At 53.4% G+C, this 19,136-nt stretch overlaps 6 protein-coding genes across 6 annotated transcripts; 3 read left to right on the plus strand and 3 right to left on the minus strand.

Moving 5' to 3' along the window:
• The first annotated feature begins 304 nt into the window (after positions 1–304).
• On the plus strand, positions 305–1,217 carry GUITHDRAFT_154467 (hypothetical protein). The gene is made up of 2 exons (XM_005826304.1): positions 305–370; positions 418–1,217. Exon 2 carries the CDS (start codon positions 423–425, stop codon positions 1,137–1,139), a length of 717 nt encoding a protein of 238 aa, XP_005826361.1. The 5' UTR covers positions 305–370; positions 418–422; the 3' UTR covers positions 1,140–1,217.
• Positions 1,218–1,239: 22 nt separating this feature from the next.
• Positions 1,240–3,098, minus strand: GUITHDRAFT_96720 (hypothetical protein). Its single transcript, XM_005826305.1, has 8 exons — positions 2,723–3,098; positions 2,520–2,670; positions 2,356–2,471; positions 2,259–2,313; positions 2,119–2,214; positions 1,972–2,076; positions 1,796–1,921; positions 1,240–1,748 (listed from the first exon to the last, which is right to left on the minus strand). Exons 1-8 carry the CDS (start codon positions 2,964–2,966, stop codon positions 1,304–1,306), a joined length of 1,338 nt encoding a protein of 445 aa, XP_005826362.1. The 5' UTR covers positions 2,967–3,098; the 3' UTR covers positions 1,240–1,303.
• Positions 3,099–4,434: 1,336 nt separating this feature from the next.
• GUITHDRAFT_89130 (hypothetical protein) lies at positions 4,435–5,962 on the plus strand (the record flags this gene model as incomplete). The annotated part of the gene is made up of 4 exons (XM_005826306.1): positions 4,435–4,820; positions 4,888–4,943; positions 5,067–5,148; positions 5,195–5,962. The coding sequence occupies exons 1-4, from the start codon at positions 4,536–4,538 to the stop codon at positions 5,960–5,962; spliced, it is 1,191 nt and encodes a 396-aa protein (XP_005826363.1). The 5' UTR covers positions 4,435–4,535.
• Positions 5,963–7,079: 1,117 nt separating this feature from the next.
• Positions 7,080–7,552, minus strand: GUITHDRAFT_50932 (hypothetical protein; the record flags this gene model as incomplete). The annotated part of the gene is made up of 2 exons (XM_005826307.1): positions 7,080–7,334; positions 7,388–7,552. Coding segments are annotated over 2 exons (420 nt in total), but the record flags the coding sequence as incomplete, so codon positions are not given.
• A 1,028-nt stretch (positions 7,553–8,580) lies between these two features.
• Positions 8,581–11,755, minus strand: GUITHDRAFT_143581 (hypothetical protein; the record flags this gene model as incomplete). The annotated part of the gene is made up of 6 exons (XM_005826308.1): positions 8,581–9,321; positions 9,531–9,866; positions 10,042–10,093; positions 10,172–10,324; positions 10,432–10,520; positions 10,580–11,755. 6 exons carry the CDS (start codon positions 11,753–11,755, stop codon positions 8,581–8,583), a joined length of 2,547 nt encoding a protein of 848 aa, XP_005826365.1.
• Positions 11,756–14,570: 2,815 nt separating this feature from the next.
• On the plus strand, positions 14,571–15,817 carry GUITHDRAFT_143582 (hypothetical protein; the record flags this gene model as incomplete). Its single annotated transcript, XM_005826309.1, has 4 exons — positions 14,571–14,598; positions 14,650–14,742; positions 14,797–15,734; positions 15,797–15,817. The coding sequence occupies 4 exons, from the start codon at positions 14,571–14,573 to the stop codon at positions 15,815–15,817; spliced, it is 1,080 nt and encodes a 359-aa protein (XP_005826366.1).
• Positions 15,818–19,136: the final 3,319 nt, after the last annotated feature.

Raw genomic sequence — 19,136 nt, forward strand, 5'->3', positions numbered from 1 at the left:
ACAAGAATGACTCTGACCTCAAAGCTGTGAGCTCATGTCGTGACCTGTTTCACCCGCTGACACTCCCTTGCAGTTGACCTACGCCGAATGGTTGAACTGCGTCCTGCGCCTTGCGCTCATCGCCTACGGCTCTCAAGACATGGAGCACGACAAGATCATCGAGCATGTCGCCAAGGACCTCATGCTGGACAACGTGGCGGCGCTGAAGAAACGCCTTGACAGGATCGCGCGAACTAACGCTGGGTTCGGGGCATGGAAGGATGAGAAGATGCCGATGGAGGAGGGCTCATTGCTGAGCCTCAACATGAAACGACCCAAGGCGCTAGCGGAGTACATGCCGGACAAGAACAAGATGACCATCCTCCTGGTCCCTCCTGTCGCTCTGACTGTGATGGGAACTGACTTGGTTGCAGGACAAGCTCATGCGGTCCGGCACCTCTGAGAAGAGCGTGAGATGGGTGCCGTTCGACGGTCCTTACATCTCGATGATCCTCCCCCAGTCGTCGAAGCCTTACAAGTTCAACATCATGATCCAGAACGCCTCGGGGCATCCCCGAGACATCGGCTTCAAGATTCAGAACCTTCCGTGTTTCGAGATGCAGTACAGGCCGTCCAGGGGCACTCAGATCGCGTCGGGGCTCCAGTGCATGTTCGAGATCCTGGCTCACCTCAACGAGCCCGGAGAGTTCAACGGAGAGGTCCTCTTCACCAGCGCCGATGAGACGCAACGACTGGCCGTCTGCCCAGTCTTCCTCAAGGTCCTCCACTCCTCGTCCTCAGCCGCGAAGCTCTGGCACCCCCTCCAGGAGGAGACGACTCCTTCAGCCGTCGCCTACGACACGTCCTCCGACTCCTTGAACGCCAAGGGCACTACTCTCAAGAAGGCAGCCAGCACGCCCTCCACCCAGTCGATCCCTCGCGATTGGACCCAGCACCGGATCCACGGCGGAAGCAAGGACGTGTTCATGCCGCTGACGGTGAGGGCAGGCTTCCGACATGGCCGAGCGACGCGACCAGTCTCAAGTCCTCCTGGAGGACGATCTTCTCCCTCCTACTCTCCTTGGAAGCCAACGCATAACGGCTCGGATCGGGATGAGCCCCCGCACTCAGCTCGAGTGAAGTTGTGCCTTGCAATCTAGATGCTTTGTGACGTGTAGCTTATGTAATGATGAATAACGATGAGATGATGTAATGAATAAATGAAGTAAGTGACTCTCATTCCTGGGCGTCGCATCTGATGAGGATGTTCATAAATTTACACGCAGTCGGTGGCAAACTATGTTCTGCTACATGTACACGCATATCATTTCAAACCGGCCCAGGGAACAAACTCAGAGTGAAGGCCGTAGGGAACGCTGGAAGGAAGAGGAACGCTCTGTTTCAAAGACAAGTCCTTGGCGTCAACGATGTTGAGGAAAGATCCATCCTCCTTCCTCTTGCCATCTTTCACCGTCGAGCTGATACAGAGCAGGTAACCATCGTCCTCGCTCTTCCCTCCGACCTTGTTCACGAAGGTGGGCTCGGACACGAGGTACTGATCCTCTGGCATCCACAAGGTGTTGAGAACTTCGCCGCTGTGCATGTCGAGCTTGGCGAGGCTCTTGAAGATCAGAGTCTCTCGGGGCGTTGAGTAATCTTTCACGGGCCCCCCGCACGCATAAGGCGCGATGGCGTACAGGAACTGGTTGACTTTGCCCGTGTAGGCTTGATTGATCATGGGAAACTCCAGGGGCAAGGTCGAGAGGTACCTGCAGAGAAGGTGAGGCAGCAGCAGCTCCTTCCCCGCTCCTTTCACCGCTCGGATACACACTTGCCCGTCTCCGGGTCGAGGACCCACTCGTAGAGACAAGCGACAGTGTAGTCGATGATGTAGGATTCAGCAGTCTCAGGGACCGAACGGAATGCGTAGAGCACCACCTTGCTGTTGTTGAGGTCAGTGAGGATGAGAGAGCTGTCGACAACAAGAGCTACCCATCCTCTCGCTCATACGAGTTGGCTGTATGCAGCACAACACAGGGCTTGACGTCGCACCAAATCACGTCATCTGCTCCACCATGACGAGGCATCAAGCCGATCCTGAGAGGTGTGAGAACCCATGAGGAGACGATGGTAGTCGACCTAGACACTCTGTTGGCGTCGTACTGGACGGGGAAACGATCCAAGATGGAGCGAAAGGGGTCGATGGTGAGAGGCAGGTCGAGGATGAGCGAGTACCTGCAGCCGGTGAGACCACGACGAGAGGAGGGGGAGGAGCAGACTTGGGCGTGATGGCAAGATCATGGATCATGACACCAGATGGCAGAGGGATCTGAGCTGTATGTGTGAGGCGACCTGCACTCTCATCTCACATCCCACATCCCTCCCCCTTGACAACCTTCTCACCCTGAGAGTCCCATACGTCGTGCCTCGCATGGGTAGAGACTCCGCTCACATAAGTGACGCTCATCATCTCTCCGGTGACGGGATCAATCCTGCAGGACGCTAACATCAGAGTCGGACGTGTCGGCCAGCAACTCTACTTGCTATGGGCTGCCAGGGCCCCTCCCGTTAGAGGCTCGAAGGGCACGCCTCCATCAAGGTTGCTCGCTCCCTCAACCGTCTCTATGGTGGCGTCCCGGGATACAGAGATGACGGAAGGCAGTCCCTGCTCCATCCGAGAAAGAATCCTTCCTGTCACCCCATCTGTCAACAACCCTCCTCCTACCGCACGGAAGGGGGGGACCTGCATGGAACGAGAGGGCAGTGTTGGCGGTGTCCTTCAACGGGTAGCCAGTCCGGATGAAGTTTGACATGAGTCCCTTCACAATGGGCCAGCCTCTTGGAGCACACATGATGCCTTCGAAAAGAACCTCCTGCTTCTCTTCCTCGATCTTGAACGCTCGCGTGCGTACCCACTTCCTCCCATAGAACACATAATCGGAACCCTTCCCTTGATCGCTGGGGGGTATTACCACACCATGGATCATGCCGTCACCATCGAAGAAGCCGGGAACAGGATCGCCAGGTCTCGGGTTGGGTCCCACGCGTAAGAGAGCTCCAGCTGGAAGGTCGGAAGGAAGCGGCGATGAAAGTGAAACTCTGACCGAAGAAGCCTCGTCCGGACTTCTCACGAACAGCGCGTTCAAGACAGAAAGCTCCTTCTCGCCGCATGCGTTTCTCAACTTAGTCATCTCCTGTTTCAGAGAGGACGCGACGTCCTTGGCGATCGGGTCTTGGTCCGTCAATGTTGACCTGAGGGCAAAGGTGCCGCCACGGGGCAAGAAGCGAGGAGCGACATGGAGAGGACCCTTCCCGCACACTGTCTTGAAGCATGCCCTTGAGAGGAAGGAGGACGAAGGGAGAGGGGCGGGGGAGTGGAAGGCAGAAGAGGAGGGGAGCAGCAGCAGCGCAAGCACCGTCAGGCTCGTGTACGACGGCATTGGCAGCATGCAAGCGGGGCCCGGAGCCTTTATATGCACTGCAGGGGTAGGGGTGTAATCCCTACCCCTCCTTGGATGCGATACTGTATGTGAGGGGGTACTTTTTGGACAAGAAAAGGAGGGGTGAATGAGGCCCCCCAGCATACTCAAGTGCAAAGGGTGGGGTGGGGTGCAACAACATGAGGTGCATCACTTGCTTTGCTGGCTACCCCCCTTGTGCCTGTGTTTGTAGTACATTTTCTAGGGTAGGTTCATGTACCCCACCCTAGGAAAAATAAATGGGGAAAAGAGGGTTACTGTCTGATAAAACCACTGCTGTGGGGTGTAGCAGGGAGATGAGTGGGTACATGGAGGTGTTTAATGGGGGTGGGGTGGTAGCCAGGGTGTTCCAGTCCGATCCGGCGTTGGGCCCGGCCGGCCAGAGCCGCTAGTAGCCCAGCAGCAGCAATGCTGAGGGAGGAGGGAGAGAGAAGAAACCAGGAGGAGCCGGGAGGAAGGAAGGAGGGAGTAGTCAGGGATTGAAGTTGGTGAAGCCTGGGACTGGGAGGAGACGGTTGGATGGTCTGAGAAGAGCCTCGGAGAGAGGAGGGAGAGAACTTCGGGTATCACAGTGGAACAATTCCTCGGAGTCAACTCGGAGATATCAGAAGAGAGCAGTTAGAATTTCGTTTACAGAGAGAGGAAGCAGGTGAATTCAGAAGATAAAGATAAGAGTAAGGAATAGCAGAATTGGGACAATGAGCTTTGCAGCAACCGTGAGTTTACTGTTAGAAAATGAAGACTAACTACTAGGGGGCAAGAGAAAAGGCGATGAGTTTGTTGAAACATGATTTGTGATGCTGAAAGCTTGATATCAAAGGGAGGCAAGTGACGAAAAGAAAGTTGATTGCCAGGAATATGAAACATTGATAAGTCCGAGATAGAGCATGAAGGGATAACTAAGTCTTTTAGTGCACAGGACCAATTACCAACATAAATTCTCCTTGACGATTTGAAGGTCAAGAGGCCAAGTCGTTTCAACCCGATTCATCACACAAGAGAAATTCACGGGTGATACATGGCAGATGAGATTTATGCCTGGCCCTGTGAAAACTCGACACGCGGTGTGATCTGAAGATGGTTTGGCACGGTGTCTATTCCTGCGGGCACGGAGCAGGAGGGAGGCTGGGGCTGAATGACGAGCGAGCTAGGACAGCCTTCACAGGACCTCTAGGCACGCTCCAAGATGTTGAGGTGAAGAGCCTCGCGTGCGGCGGGAAGCACAACCTGCTGCTGAGCAGAGCAGGCAAGGTGTACTCTTGGGGATACAACGACAGCAGGCAGACAGGACACGGAGTCGAAGACCTGTCGGATTGGGAGCCAAGATGGATCAGAGCTCTTGAGACAGTCAAGGTTGTGCAGGTGACATGATGACGATGTTATTGAGATTGAAGGTGTTGCTCTCTTTGCTGATGCTTGTGATGGTCAGATTGCAGCTGGAGAAGATCATTCCGTCGCCCTCACCGATCGGAGCGAAGTATTCACGTAAGATGCGGTGTCATGCTCTACAAGATGGCATGTCTCCCTCTCACTCGAACTGCCGTGTCTTGCTGTCTCTCGTCTGACAAGCTGTGATCTTGCTCCCGTCTGACAAGCTTTCGTCTTCAGCTGGGGAAGGGGTCTACATGGTCAGCTCGGGCACGGGGACGTGAGTGACGTTTGGTTCCCTTTCCTTGTCAAGGGGCTGCAGGTGGAGGACAGCTCGCTGCTGCTGCTTGCTGAGCCTCTGGTTTCAGGGCAAGGGGATCAAGAGCATCGGCTGTGGGTATGAAAACACTTTCGCCATCACTGGGACTGGCAAGGTGCTGGGGTTTGGATCAGCAGCATCTGGAAAGTTGGGCAACGGAGATGTAGATGGAGGGATCGGGGGAAACGTCTATCTCCCAGTTCAGCTCAAGTCACTTGCGAAGTTTACCATCATTCAAGCTACAGGAGGAAAAAACTTTTCAATGTTCCTCAGTCATACCGGACAGCTTTACAGCGTCGGCTATGCAGCCAACGGTCAACTTGGGATCCCCTTCGAAGAAGTGGAGAGCCTGAACCTGCCGTACACGGGGACGATGCAGGAGGTGTCGCACAAGGGCGTCTTCGTCAAGTATGTGTCGTGTGGCGACAGCCACTCGCTCGCCCTCTCTGAGGACGGGATCGTGTACTCGTGGGGGAGCGGTATCAACTGGGCGCTGGGGCACGGAGGAACAGAGGACACGTTCACCCCGAAGATGGTGGCGATGCTGGAAGCAGATCCCTGCGTTTCAGTTTCAGCTGGAGGATACCATTCAGCAGCGGTGTCTGCAACGGGGAGGATCTACACGTGGGGGCGGAACTTTGTCGGGCAACTTGGAACAGGTCAGAACATTGACGACCATTCGGCTGACCACGTTCAAAGGCTGCCGACGAGAGTCATTCTCAAGGGAAGTGTGGATTCTTCGGAGATGGCAATGCGAGTAGGGTGCGGTCAATGCCATACGATCTTGCAGGTCTGTGTTGTCGAAACTTGTCGGTGAGGTGTGAGGTGACGTGTTGGGGTGACAGACTGCACTGAAGGGAGACGAGCCGGAGCAGAAGAAGGAAGCAGCGAAACAAGCTGAGCCCATGAAGGTGGAGGAGAAGCACAAGAAGGAGGAAGAAATCGCCCCACCTGTGGTGGCCCCAACGGAAGAGAAGGAGCCAGAGAAGGTGCAGGTGAAGAAACAATTCCTCGACCTCGAAGTCGAAGTTGTCAGCGGCCACCGGCTGCTCGCGTCTGACAAGCGAGGGACGTCTGATCCCTACTGCAAGGTCGGAACCGTCGGAGAGAAGCGACTGGGTCATGACCTGATTCCGCAGATTTCGATCAAGGAAGGTCGAGTCAAGCAGAAGTTCAAGACCAAGGCAATCAGCAAGACGCTGAATCCGCACTGGAACGAGAAGTTTCTCTTCAAGGTGTGGAGTGACGGGATGATTTCAGTCTGTTTGCCCACGTGATGGTGGCAGGGCTGCTGCAATCGTATCGCTATCGAAGGGGATCCGCGCATGGGCGAGGAGGGCAGGATGAAGAACCTCAACTGGGACCTCAAGCTCAAATTGTCCTGCCTTGACCAGGTCAGTGCAGGAGAAAAGCTTGCTTTCATTCTTATTGACAGCCGTTGATGAAGGACTCGATGGGGGAGGACGAGAGCCTGGGAGTACTCTTTGTTCCCCTTGCGGGGTTGAGAATCAACAAGAAGAGAGACATCAAGGCACGGAAAAAGCTATGGCAGGCAGCGACTCTGACTAGGTGCCGCAGGTGCCGCTGGCTCCTAAGCTGGAGGGTCAGGTAGTGAGTGGAGAGATAAGGCTTCGACTGCTGTTGAAAGATGAATGAAGTTGAGAGCGGGGGATAGAGTCACTTCAACGCCCTCAGTCCTTCTTGCTCAACTGATACAAGTCGCCGGCGACATCCACCAGCCCTGCTCCTGCATGTCAAACGAGGAAGAAACGAAGAAGCTCCACCTGCTCCTGTGTAGGAAGAAACCATGCGCACAGCCTTGACGCACTTGGAGTACCTGTGGCCTGATCAGCTTGAGAAGCAGCGCGGCGGTCTGATCACCGCTCTATCTCTTGCAAGATAAGCGCATGCCTCCTCGCTAAGTCTTCGGGCTTGACGAGATCGCACTTGGTCAAGATGATCTGGAAGGAGACCCGAGCGTCGTCAAGTCGCTGCATGAAGTCCTTGTCGTTCTGTTTGACTCCATGCCTTCCGTCGATGATGAGGAAGACTCGCTTCATCTTCCTGGTCTGGATGTACTGGTCTATCAGCACTTTCCAGCCCGCCATCTTCTGCTCATTCGCAAACGCGAACCCGTAGCCGGGCATGTCCACCATCATCAAACGGCGAGGAAGCACATAGAAGTTGAACTGGAGCAAACAAGATGAGACCAGACAGGAAGCAAGCATGGCATCAGCTCAACCTGCTGTGTCATTCCTGGCTTGTCTGAGGACCTTGCTGTCGTTGACAAGGTCAGTGCGTTGATGATCGACGACTTGCCCACGTTGCTCCTCCCACAGAAGGCAACCTCAGGCAGCGTCATGGGCGGCATGGATGACATGACCGTCGCTCCCGCCACGAAGGTGAGCTTGTCCTTCTTGCCCTGACCGATCAGCTCGACCAGTTGAGGAGACAGGTCAGTATAGAGAGGAGGGCGAGAAAACCCCTTGAATCTCTTCTCCTGCTCAACCTGATCTTTGTTTCCCCTGTGCGCTTTTCGGACCGCAGATCCCATAGGCAGGCAGATACCTCCTTGCACGATCTTGCGCAGGACATTCTGATCAATGTTGATCTGTCGAAACTTGGCGCGATTGCTCAGCTCTTGGCTTCCTTCGACTTCACCTTCAGCTCCTCCCTTTTGCCCTGATCTCATTGGTGTTTTACTTCTTTCTGTTCCTGTCGCAAGATGCCTTGTCGCGATCATGCCGGAGCCTCTGCTGGCGTCGAAGGTAGAGATCATGGAGAATCCGAGAGGTACTGATGTCCTTCTCCCCCTGCACCACGGCAGGGCAAGGATCTTGGAAAGCTGCGCAGCGTCTCTTGTGTTGGTCGGACAAGAAGGTGAAGAGGCGGAGGACGAAGATGAGGAGGAGGAGGAGGAGGAGGAGGAGGAGGAGGAGAGAGCTCTTCTGCTGAAAGCGCATGGCAGGAGGGGCTGGTACGCTCGCGCAAGCATGAGGCTGTTCACCAGCATGCCGAAGAGCCGCATCGACCCGGCCGCCATGGAGGGAAAGTGCGATTTTAACCGGTTCAGATCTGCAGTAAATGGGGGCCGTCGCGCCGTCCCGGGCCGCCGGGGCCGCGGCCCAGCCCGAACGGAGTTTCAAGATCCGAGTGTCAGTGTGCTAGTCTCGCCGCCACTCAACACTGACGGTGTGTGCATGCTGCAGCGCTGATGCAGCTGAGCAGTCCCGGGAGTCCGGCCGCCCAGGGCCGGGCCGCGCGACCGTGACTACGTACCGGGCCCGGCGCGCTGCCCTGAGTCAGATTTCGGCGCGGCTCAGCGCCTGAACGTTAATGGCCCCGGCCGATGATCAGAACAGTTTATCGCACATGAACTTGAACACTGAAACTACTGTACACCATCGGAAGTATCGGACGACAACGACTGAGATATCAGAGCGCGAACGTCTGTCGGAATTCAAACCCAAACTTGCCAACTTCATCTCTGACGGCACAGTCAACACACTCAGAGCCGTACACGCTCTGCAGCACGACGTAGACGAACTCAGACAGCATGTTCAAGTAGTTGGCCTCGCTCGCATGACTCTCGCTCATGCACGCTCTTCCGTACCCCTCGCAGTGGCACCAACCGGAACCACATCGATTGTGAATGAAGCTTGAGATGGTGTTGACGCCGAAGTTGACCTCCTCCTCCTCCTCTCCTTCCCGTCGCATCTCTTCACAGAAGTCTCTCAACCCTCGAGACAGCCTCATCCCACTCTCAAGCAAACTTTTGCACGTGTGGTTGAACTTTCTCCCTGTGTTGCGCAGCCAGCAAACTCTCCTGCCGCAAGCGGTGTCTTCACGCAGCCTCGCCAGCTCTTCCTTGCTCCTCCTCGCAGGATGTTGATGGTACATCCTCGTCAGCCCCGCTGCTGTCAGCCTGGGTCGGTCGAAGAACACGTGCTTTCCCTCTCTCCCCTCCCTGTCCCAACTCATCTGCAAGACTCCGTCGAGAGCAGCGACGGGCATGTTCATGCGCGCGGGCGCAGCGTTGCTGTCAGCCTGGAAGAGGAGGAGGTAGAGGAACGAGAACCCTCCCGTATCGAGCTCGAAGGTCTGGCTGGACGGATCGAACCTGTTGAGAGCAGGAACGTCGAATGTGGGGTCGATGAAAGGAGGTGACTTGTCGGTCTACAAGGATCATCACATACATCAGACAACACTGAGTGAAAATCTCTGTGATGATCAAAAGGAGAGGGATGAGAAGGAGGAAGGAGGAGGGAAAGGAGGATGAAGAGGACAAGGAAACAGTGACGGCAGCGGAGGCAGCGGCGGAGAGGAGGGGAAGGGTTTTGAGTTGAAGGTTGAAGGAGCAGCAGCAGCGCTAGCAAGCTGTTCACCTCAGAATGGCGGAAGAAAGCGTCGATGGTATCAAATGCTGAAGTATTATCAGCCTCGTGCTCGTGGGGCTTCATGGGACTAGTCGCTCCTGGGAGGAAACTAAGCAGAGAAGGAGCAGGCATGCTAGAGAGGTTGAAGAGCATGATATCTGAATCCATATGCCAGTAGCAACGAAACTCTCGCTCCCTTCGCATCCTTTCCTCGTCCTCGTCCTCCTTCACTTTGTTCTTGCCAATTTCTTCATCCTTCTCAATCGGAGGCTTGCTGTTCTCTTCATGACATTTCTTCCAACGCCTCCCGACTATGGCACAGTCATCTCGCATGAGATCAGCGACCTGCGAAGTCGGCATGAGCAAAGCATGCGGACGAGGAGGGAGGGAGGGAGAAAGGGAGGGAGGGAGGGAGAAAGGGAGGGAGGGAGAAAGGGAGGGAGGGAGGGAGGGAGGGAGGGAGGGAGGGAGGGAGGGAGGGAGGAGCAAGAGGAACCGAGAAGTGACGCCATGGGAATACATCCGAGTGCAGCAGGAGAACAACATCCTTGCGATGGTGACGCAGAACTCGCCTGTGGAGGGGGAAGGAAGGGGGGGGGGAGGGAGGGAAGGAACATCAGAGGTTGCATCCTCCCTCCCTCCCTCCCAACCTGCTCCAGATCCAGTCCATGGCCACAGCATGGCACAAGGAGGAGCTGAGCCAGTGGTAGCCCGAGCTAGTCCGAAGCGCGCGATCGCAAGGGAGAGAGAGAAAGTCCAGCTCGACCCCGAGGGATTGGCAGACAGCCCGTAGACGAGGAACCCTGAGAAGGAGGTGAGAAGGGAGGAGGAGGGGAAGGAGAAGGGAGAGGGGAGAGGAGAGGAGAGAAGAAGAGAGAAAAGATCATTCATCAAGATTCAATCTGTTCACCCGCGCAGAAACTCTTGATGCAAGGGGTCCATGTTCAACACGGCGACAAACTTTACATGCTCTTTGCAAAACTTTCTCCATAGTTTGACCTGTTCAAGACAACCTCAACGGACACATTTGGTATACTGTGTGATCGAACTCAACTCACTTGGAAGATTAGATCTGTGGGGTCTACCGTGACGAAGGTGTAGGCTATGATAGCTTGTTCATGATCAACATTGCCAGGAGTCATGACGACTTCGCAAGTTCCGCTCTCATTGCCCTCTGACATGTTGACCGATAAAAACCTCGTTTCTTCAACTCCCCTACAAGACAAGGGGACATCTCCTTCCTTGTCATCCCAGGGATCATCAAAGTTTGAATTCAGGGCATGCAGCTCATTCAAATGTTCACTTGAGAAGGAATTTCTCGTTAACACCTTGGAATTGTTCCCAAAGGAATGTAAAGGATCGCTCAGGTACTGATGGCATGCAGTTGCTGCAATCTCGTCTCTGAAAATGACACCAGCCTTCAATCCAGCATGCAGCCCCAGCATTTCTACACCGTCAACATTCAGCACCACCAGCACGATTGAAACTTCGTTTCTTTTTCCTTCGAACACTTCCCCTCCTTCCTGCAAGACCTCTCGAAGGTTCGCAATCTCAACCCTGCTCGAGTTTAGCCTCGAGTGCAGATGGTTGTTTACATACATGTTCACACCCGCAAACTGATCGCCCTCAAAGTTTGCATAGCAATCAGGAACTCCAGAATTGCACAAGACAAGCCCGAAGTTTACAATTAAGGGACAGTTTGGAGTCACAACGACAGGATCCTGAGAAGAAGGATGGAAAATCTTCATCATGGGGGTATCGAGGTTCAGCTCTACTTCGTCTATGCAGACCCTGGACCGATGCGTCTCATCCTCACTTGCGGTGTAGAGGATGATGGAGATGGAGACTTGCGCCCTCCACAGCCCATCCACTCGGAAGACTGTAGTCGCTTCCTTGGCCCTGCCTTCTGCTACATGGTCCGCAACTTGAACTCGCATAGTGTATTCCCTCGACATTGCTCCTTCCACCTGAACAGCAACATTGAAAGGGGTCGCAATGGCCAGCAGCCTAGAATCTCTTGGAGAGAGGATGCGGCAACGAGGAGCATCGGCTGCTGGTACGTGCGTGACCTTCTGCCTCCATCGGGCTAACTCCCGTGCCCCTACATCGCCCCCATCTCTTTCAGACGTTCTCTCCCGTTCTTCGACGTGGCTGCCGACAGCAGCCGTCTCGGCATTGGCATAGCGTACTCCCAAAACCACGAGAGTCGACACAGTGATCATTAACCACCACATCATCGGTCTTGACCTGCGTCGAGGCCGACATTTTCTTCGACCCCAAACCGTGTCCATCAGCTTTCATGGCACCTTGTGAATGATCTGTAATCGGGGAAAGCTTGATATCATACAGTATGAATTGCCTGCTTCCCTCAGTCTCATGATCCTGTTAATCATACCCAACAAACCAACAACAGTCGGTCAATAGCGATACCTACAAGTTACCATCCCGCCGAAGTGACAAGTCACATACCATGTGTCTTTTGCCTCTTCATCATACTTATTTCCTCACACGATCTAAACATCTTTCAACCGCCTAAACATGTTTCAACCCTTACCCATCATACACATGCTCTCGCATCTTCACTTCTTTTTTTTAAAACAAAAAAATCATCATTTTACAATCAAGTTTCAGCTCGCCTCAGAACTACAAAGGCAGCAAAAGATTCATAGCCTTTCAGATCGCTGTCCTTGTTGATCGTAAGGTGACTTTACCACACACTCTCTGGTTTATCGCCCCCCATTTCAAAACCTTAAAACAGCAGTAGTAAAAAGTAGTAAAGCAACCAAAAGTTCCGTTCCCCCCACCCCCACCCCCGGCACCTCTCCCTGTCCATACACCGGTCCGAGTTTAACTTTGAACTGTACCCCCACCCCAGGATTGAACCTAATAATATCACCATTAGATGATTGATCAGTACCGGTGGTCAATAGGTAAGTTTCCCTGTACCCCTCCCGTCTTTGTTAAAATCGGAGAACGGTTCCGTGTTGTGGAGAGGTTTTGTAGTCAATATACATTTTTATAGTCAAGACGATAAAAAAAAAACATGCTCATAGTCAAACTCTTCTGAGATCTGTAGGGTCGTAGTCAATTGAGGTACGAATCTTGATACAAGCAACTTTTAAAAGTCATTTTATCAACTTAAAATGATGTTTTAAAACGTAGCCTTTCAGGGAGCGTACAGTAGTTGAGGGGGTGGGGGTGCATACAGTGGGTAGTTCGGACTCATCGTGGGGGTCAAATGACTTGGAGGGTTAACTTTCCCATGGTCTTGATATGGGTGGGTGTACCAACTGTGGGCAGCGGAAGGGAGCCGTCATTTACAGGGGGTGGTGGTACGTTGAGGGTAAAACACAGGGGTATATCCCCCAGACACTGATAGTGAAAAATGGGGTAGGTATCCAGGTGTGAGTACAAAACATGCATTTGGTAGGCGGTAGGGTTATGACTAGGGTACCTGGATCAGGGAGAAGAGGGGTAGGGGTTATTCCTGTACGACTTCTTCCTGGCCTCCAACTGACCTTCAAGGTGATCTGATGAGGGGTACAAAGTCATATCAAGACAGGGGGTGGGGGTTATAGCGGGGGGACTGAAACACACAACGATCCAGGATTTGCCGTTTCTTCCACTACAAGGTTCCATAGTCAATATATAAGCACCCACCCCTGTCAAGATCATCGGATCCTATACAGAAGTACCCGTCCAGCAGGAATGAAACTGTTAGGACCAACCCTCGTATTCAACAAGCATGCTGATACATTTGTACGGGTCCTTCTACTGGTCTCATCTCATACCCCCACCTGTTCAGCAACTTTTACATACAGAAGTACCGGTGGTGAGATATTGACAATAACCACAGCAACTGCATTTGACCACCAATCGATGACCCCCCACCCTCCCCCTCTCCTTTATCCTCCCATCCTCGGAATTATTGACCCTACTTGAGAACCACACCCGTCACTTCCTACGCCCACCCCCTCTCTTCTACATCTTCTGCTCACCCACCCCTTCACTTTACACCCGTTCGTCACCCCACCCTATCCAAACTCCATCCACGCCTTTCATTTTACCCCTAGGGTCCTCCACCCCCTCATTAGCAATTGCGCCTAGACTAGACCGGTGTCATCCCAATTAACACGCCTTTTTGAGTTTTGTACCCCTACCCCTCGTTATCGATCGTTGCCTTCATACGTAGCCATATTTGTACCCGCACCTCCTTCCGAAGGCTGAAAGTACCCACCTCTGGCATATGCTGTCTTTGGAATTCGATTGCTCACCCCCTCGTCCATACCTCCTACCCCTTCAATATTTTCAAAACACAGCTCGTTTCACATCACACCCCTTCTCGGCATAGGGAATGACCCCCTACTTTTAACACGCCTGAGGAGGCAAACGGGACCACCCCCGTTTGCAGGATCTGGCTTGGTATGCAACTTCCTCTACCCACCCTATTTCGAATACACCCCTTCCTGATAACCCCTACCCCCAAGATAGGACCCCCCTGTACATCTATCCCCCCCGCCTTTTCTTCCCTCGCTACCGCCCCTCCGCTCCCTCCCTCTCCTAATTTCCCTCTCTCCGCTCCTCCTCCCCACCCTCCCTCCGTTCATCCCTCCGCCTCTCCCTCCCCCACACTACTGATTACTCACCCATCTTGTTTCCCTTCCGTCTCTGTCCATTCAACCAGCTAGTTGAGTTCAAGACTCGGCAGGATCAGATCAAACTTCAGCACTTGGCTTGTATACAACTGTAAAATTGGGGATCAAACTGCAAACTTTCGAAGGCAACGAATTTCAGCAATAGATCAATACGAACAGTCTTGCTTACACTGTAGATTCTCGGAAAATTTTTTCAGGCTTCAATTCTGTTCATCACTCGCTCTGCCAACTCTCGATCGGGTTGCATCAAAGTCTTCTGCGAAAATTCTTTTCTCTCTTGAATGTGTTGAACTCACTGAGGACAAAAGGTAAGAGTCACACTGCAATTTTCCAAGATTCTCTAACGATTCGGACAGGTCTGCTTACTCATTGCTGTTCCAACAAGATAGAAACCATGCATACCCCTCAACGTCTCACCATCGGTAAGTCTCGATCTCCGTGTGCTACTCAATCGCCTGACCTTGTCTCGGCAGCCGTCGAAAACTCGCCGCACATCAGCTTTCAGATGTCCAACATGCGGCTTGCTCAGAATTCTCCTGACTCGCTGGCCTCGCAAGCTACCACAGGTATCAGACTCTTGTTCCTGCCTATCGTATCAGTCTGCTGACCTGAGACTCCAGCCGATCTCTCTCCACATGGAGACATGGACTGCGACATCTCTCCTAACTGCGTTGGTTCCATCTCCCTCCAACTCGACGACATCCACAATCAGACCTGCGACGCGACGGATTACTTCGACCAAAGGAGGGACAGCCTCTGCAGCGACGGGCATGCAGAAAACGCCAGGGCCCCACAACGAGGGGTGACGCGGATTCTCTCGGAGGAGGAAGCATCTTGCGAATCACCAGAGCGCAAGAAGATCAAAGGAAACAAGAGACCTCTCGCCGGCAACTCCTTCCGCAATCAGCGATCCCTGTCCAACTTTGAGCCGCGAAGCAAGCGAGCGCATTCGCCAGTCCGCCGCTGCCTGTCGCAGAACGACATTGGAGAGCCATCGACACCCAAGAGAAGGCTGGATGTTTTTACTGACAACGACGTCGAGTGCAACATTAGCGTTGACCTGGTGGCGGGAATAGCGAGGGGCGAAGACAAGTATCGCAAGATGTATGACAAGGTGATCATTGTCGATTGCCGTTATCGGTACGAGTATGAGGGAGGGCACATCCATGTGGAGCCGGACCTGGATGGATGGCTAGAGGTGATCCATTTTACTCCCTGCCAGCACAAAGCAGCGATCAACTACTTGTTTCCAAGCGATTCGGAGCATGTTGTCTGGAACGATCGTGTTTGCCTGATCTTTCACTGCGAGTACTCTCAGAAGCGAGGACCAGCCATGCTTAAGAGCATTATTGAGCATGATCGCAAGATGATGGGCGAAGAGCGATACCCTCTGGTACATTACCCTGAAACTTACGTCATGGGCAAGGGCTACAAGGAGTTCTTCCTCAAGTACAAGGAACTGTGCAACCCTCAGACTTATATCCCTGAGAATGATCCTCGTTTCACCGACATGTGCAAACAGGCGACCCGACAAAGAAAGATGTCTAAGAAGGGTATGGTGGACCGAGACAGGTTCGAGAGGATCTCCCCTTCTCCTTCCTCCCCGGCAAATGTCACAAGGAGCCTGGGGCTGCACTTTGAGACGGTTCATCCGTGCAGCGCGGATGATTAGAACATTGTTTATTTGTAAATTTGAATGCAATCATATCTGTCCCAGCAGCCCCTCTCATTCCCGTCTCAAGATGGTATCCACCGTCTCTATCAAGCTCTGCAGCTCCTGCCTGCTGCGATCAGGTGTCCCTTGACTCTCGCGCCCTCCCCTGGCGGATTCCGGGCTGACATCCCATGGCCTGCTGGGACTCGTCAGCTGGATGGCTCGCCAGCTTCCTGCCCCTCACCTCGAGCCCTCCAGCTTCAACGCTTCCGATGTATCCGCAGCTTCCTGCCAGACAACAAGGTGAGGAAGCGAGGAGAGCGTATGACATACCAAGCTTGCGATGCTGTCGTTGTCCAGCTCATGTATCTTCTTGCGAAGTGACTTGCGCATTTCATCCCAGTACTTGGCATGTTTCTCGTGGACTGCCAGGGTGTCGTAGAGGCTGGCGAGCTTGTGGGAAGTCACAGGAAGTGACGAGTCGTGGGAGAGGAGTGAAGTATTGGAGTAGAGAGTCTCCAGCCCTGAGACAAGTCAAGCAGGCAGCGAGCAGAGGTGAGTGAAATCACCTTCTTTGTCCTTTTGTTGTTTCAGCACTTCAATGGCTAGCTTCTCCGCCTTGAGTCGTGCGTCGGTCTCGAGCTGGAGACTCATTTCTAAGCTTGAAGCTCTTCCTGATGTCTCGTCGAGATCGGCTTGTAAGGACTTGACCCTGGACCTCAGCTCCTCTTCCGTCTCTTCTTTGCTCATCAGCTCAATCTCCAACTTAGAAGTCTCTTGTCTCATCGAGCGGCATTCCATCTGCAGCTGCTCGTGCTTCTCTTGCAGCAGAGTCAAGCTCATCTCCTTGTCGTGTAACATCTTCGACACCCTTGCAAGATCCTCTCCGGTCTCAGACGTTCGTTCCTCCAATCGCGCTATAACTTCCTCCTTCCTCTTCACTTCCTTCACATGCCACTCTAGCTTTTCTGCCATGTCGCTGGTTTTGTTGAGAGAGGATGTCAACACCGCCACCTCAGTTTCTTTAGCCCGCAATTCTCTCATCAAGCTACCGATCGTTTCGTTGAGATCTGCTAACTCTTCCTCGTATCCTTGCCGCATCCTTTCCATGTTGTGAATGTACTCCATCTTGGTTTGTCGAGCTTCTTCTTCGTGTTTGCTTCTCAGATCTTGAATCTCCTTCAGGTGGGATTCTCTACACTCTTGTAAGACTTTGGCTGTATGTTTGGTTGTTTGCAGGGATATCAAATCTTTCAAGCAACGTCAGGAAAAATCAAAGACATCCATTCTCACTCTTTTCTCTCGAGAATTCCTCTTCAAACTCCTGGTTGACTCTCTTCAAGGCTTGATTCTCTGTCTGCAATCTTTCCACTTCGTTCTCCAAGTTCACTTGCAGTGAGTTAGCTCGGGCCTCGTTGATGCTCATGTTCTCCATCTGGACCCTGTTGATCCCATCAGCATGCATGTCAGCCTTGCAGTCGCCTGACCTATGCAGCACTCGAACGGCATTCTCCAACTCTTCGTAATTGCTGGTGATGCTTTTGATCTGCTCCTTCAAATCTGAGTTCTCCTGCATTATCTCTGCCACTCTCTCCCCTCGCTCATCTGACTTTGCCTCTCTCTGCTCCTGTGAAACCTTCAGTCCCATGCATGAATCACCCCCAGCAGTGTCCCAGCAGTCATGGTTACCTCTAGCTTCAGCTCAAACCGCTGCACGGTGAGTCGCAAACGCGAGAGCTCGGTGGCATCCTCGCTCTGCTTGGCTTTGCACTCCTCGAGCTCCTGCCTCTGACTCAAGAGAGACTCTTCACTGCAAGCACGCAAGACCTGCGAGGCCTTGAACTTCTCTACTTGAGCCTCTTTCACGTTCTCCCTCAGCTGCTCAATCGTGTTCATGCGATCCTCGGCGTCTCGTCTCATAGCAGCAATGAGCACAGCCTTGTCCTCCACGTTGTTTCGAAGCATCGCTTCTGTCTTCACCATACTATCAATGGTGTTCCTGTGCTCTGCAAGCAATCCGCGATGAGCACCAAATAGGTAAGTAAAGTGCAACTCACCGTTTCGTGCTTGTTGGAGGAGGGTTTCAAGTTTCGCACATTTCACGTTATTCTTAGAGAGCTGCGGAGTAAGGTGGTTACGATCAGGTTTGTTTCAACACCTTTCGCCACCTTGGTTTGCATGTCCGAGAGTTTCCCTTTCAGACGAAAAATCTCAGACTCGAGGTGATCATTCTTTTCTCCGCTCCTCCCTTCAACCTTTCTTGCAGTTGCAGTGCTAATGCAGAGGTCATCAACGTGCTGGAAGTCGAAAACTTGTGAGTTGGCAGGTACCGGTTGGTACTTGCGGAGGGTTTGATCTGATCTACTGATCTACGAAGAGACTCGAGCTGGGCTTGTAATGCTTTCTTCTCCGCCTCGTGCTCTCTGTAGATTCTCCGCAAGTCCTTGTCGATGGATTCCTGGAATGACGACGGTCAAAGCGAGGAGCCGAGACGAGGCTGATGACCTTGTACTGCTGCAGCTTGTCGGACGAACTCTTGCTCTCTCTCCTCTGATCCTCCAGCTGCGAGGAGAGCGAGAGGACCTGGTCCATCAGCAACGTGTTCTGAACCTCTTTCTGGGCCAGCTGGATGGTGTGGTAGTGCGAGGGCTGGTCGTCGGAGTTCGCTGGCCTCTCCGGGCTCTCGCACAGATTCTCCTCGGAGATCATCTTGCTGAAGCGCCAGGAGAGTGAGGGGGGCAGGGGAGACAGCAAGTCAGACCGTGAGGCGGCGGATGGAGGATGGCTTGCGTGCCATGCTCTTCCTACAGGTCGGTTGGAGGAGAGATCGGGAAGAGCATCGACGGAAGGAGATCCGAAGGAGATATGGAAGTTCTTGCTCGGCTTGTCATGACGGGGTTGAGGTGAACCTGACATGCTTGCTTCTGCGTGCTCAGCGATGACACTCACTCACAGCTTGGCCCTTCCATCCTCCGCCTACCTCCTTCTCGCATCCCCCTGCTGAAAGGATTAAAGTTCTCATCGCCTGCACATCAGCATATGAGTCTCCTTCCCTGTTCCTCTCCTTCCCGTCTATCCCCCTCATCGCTCTCTCTCATGCTCGGACTCGCTCGCCCAATCCCTTCCTCCAATCCATCCCGATCCAGCTCTGTCCTGCTGTCTCCTTCTATCGCTTCCTTCTTTCTCATCTCCCCTCCCTCGCTCACTCTCTCCTTCCATCCTTCCATCTTTCCCTCGCTCCCCTCGCTCCCTCGCTCCGTCCCGTCCGTCCCTCGCTCCCGTCCGTCCGTCCGTCCGTCCCTCCCT

Source organism: Guillardia theta (assembly GCF_000315625.1).
Source record: "Guillardia theta CCMP2712 unplaced genomic scaffold GUITHscaffold_76, whole genome shotgun sequence".
In the NCBI taxonomy this organism is placed as follows: domain Eukaryota; class Cryptophyceae; order Pyrenomonadales; family Geminigeraceae; genus Guillardia; species Guillardia theta.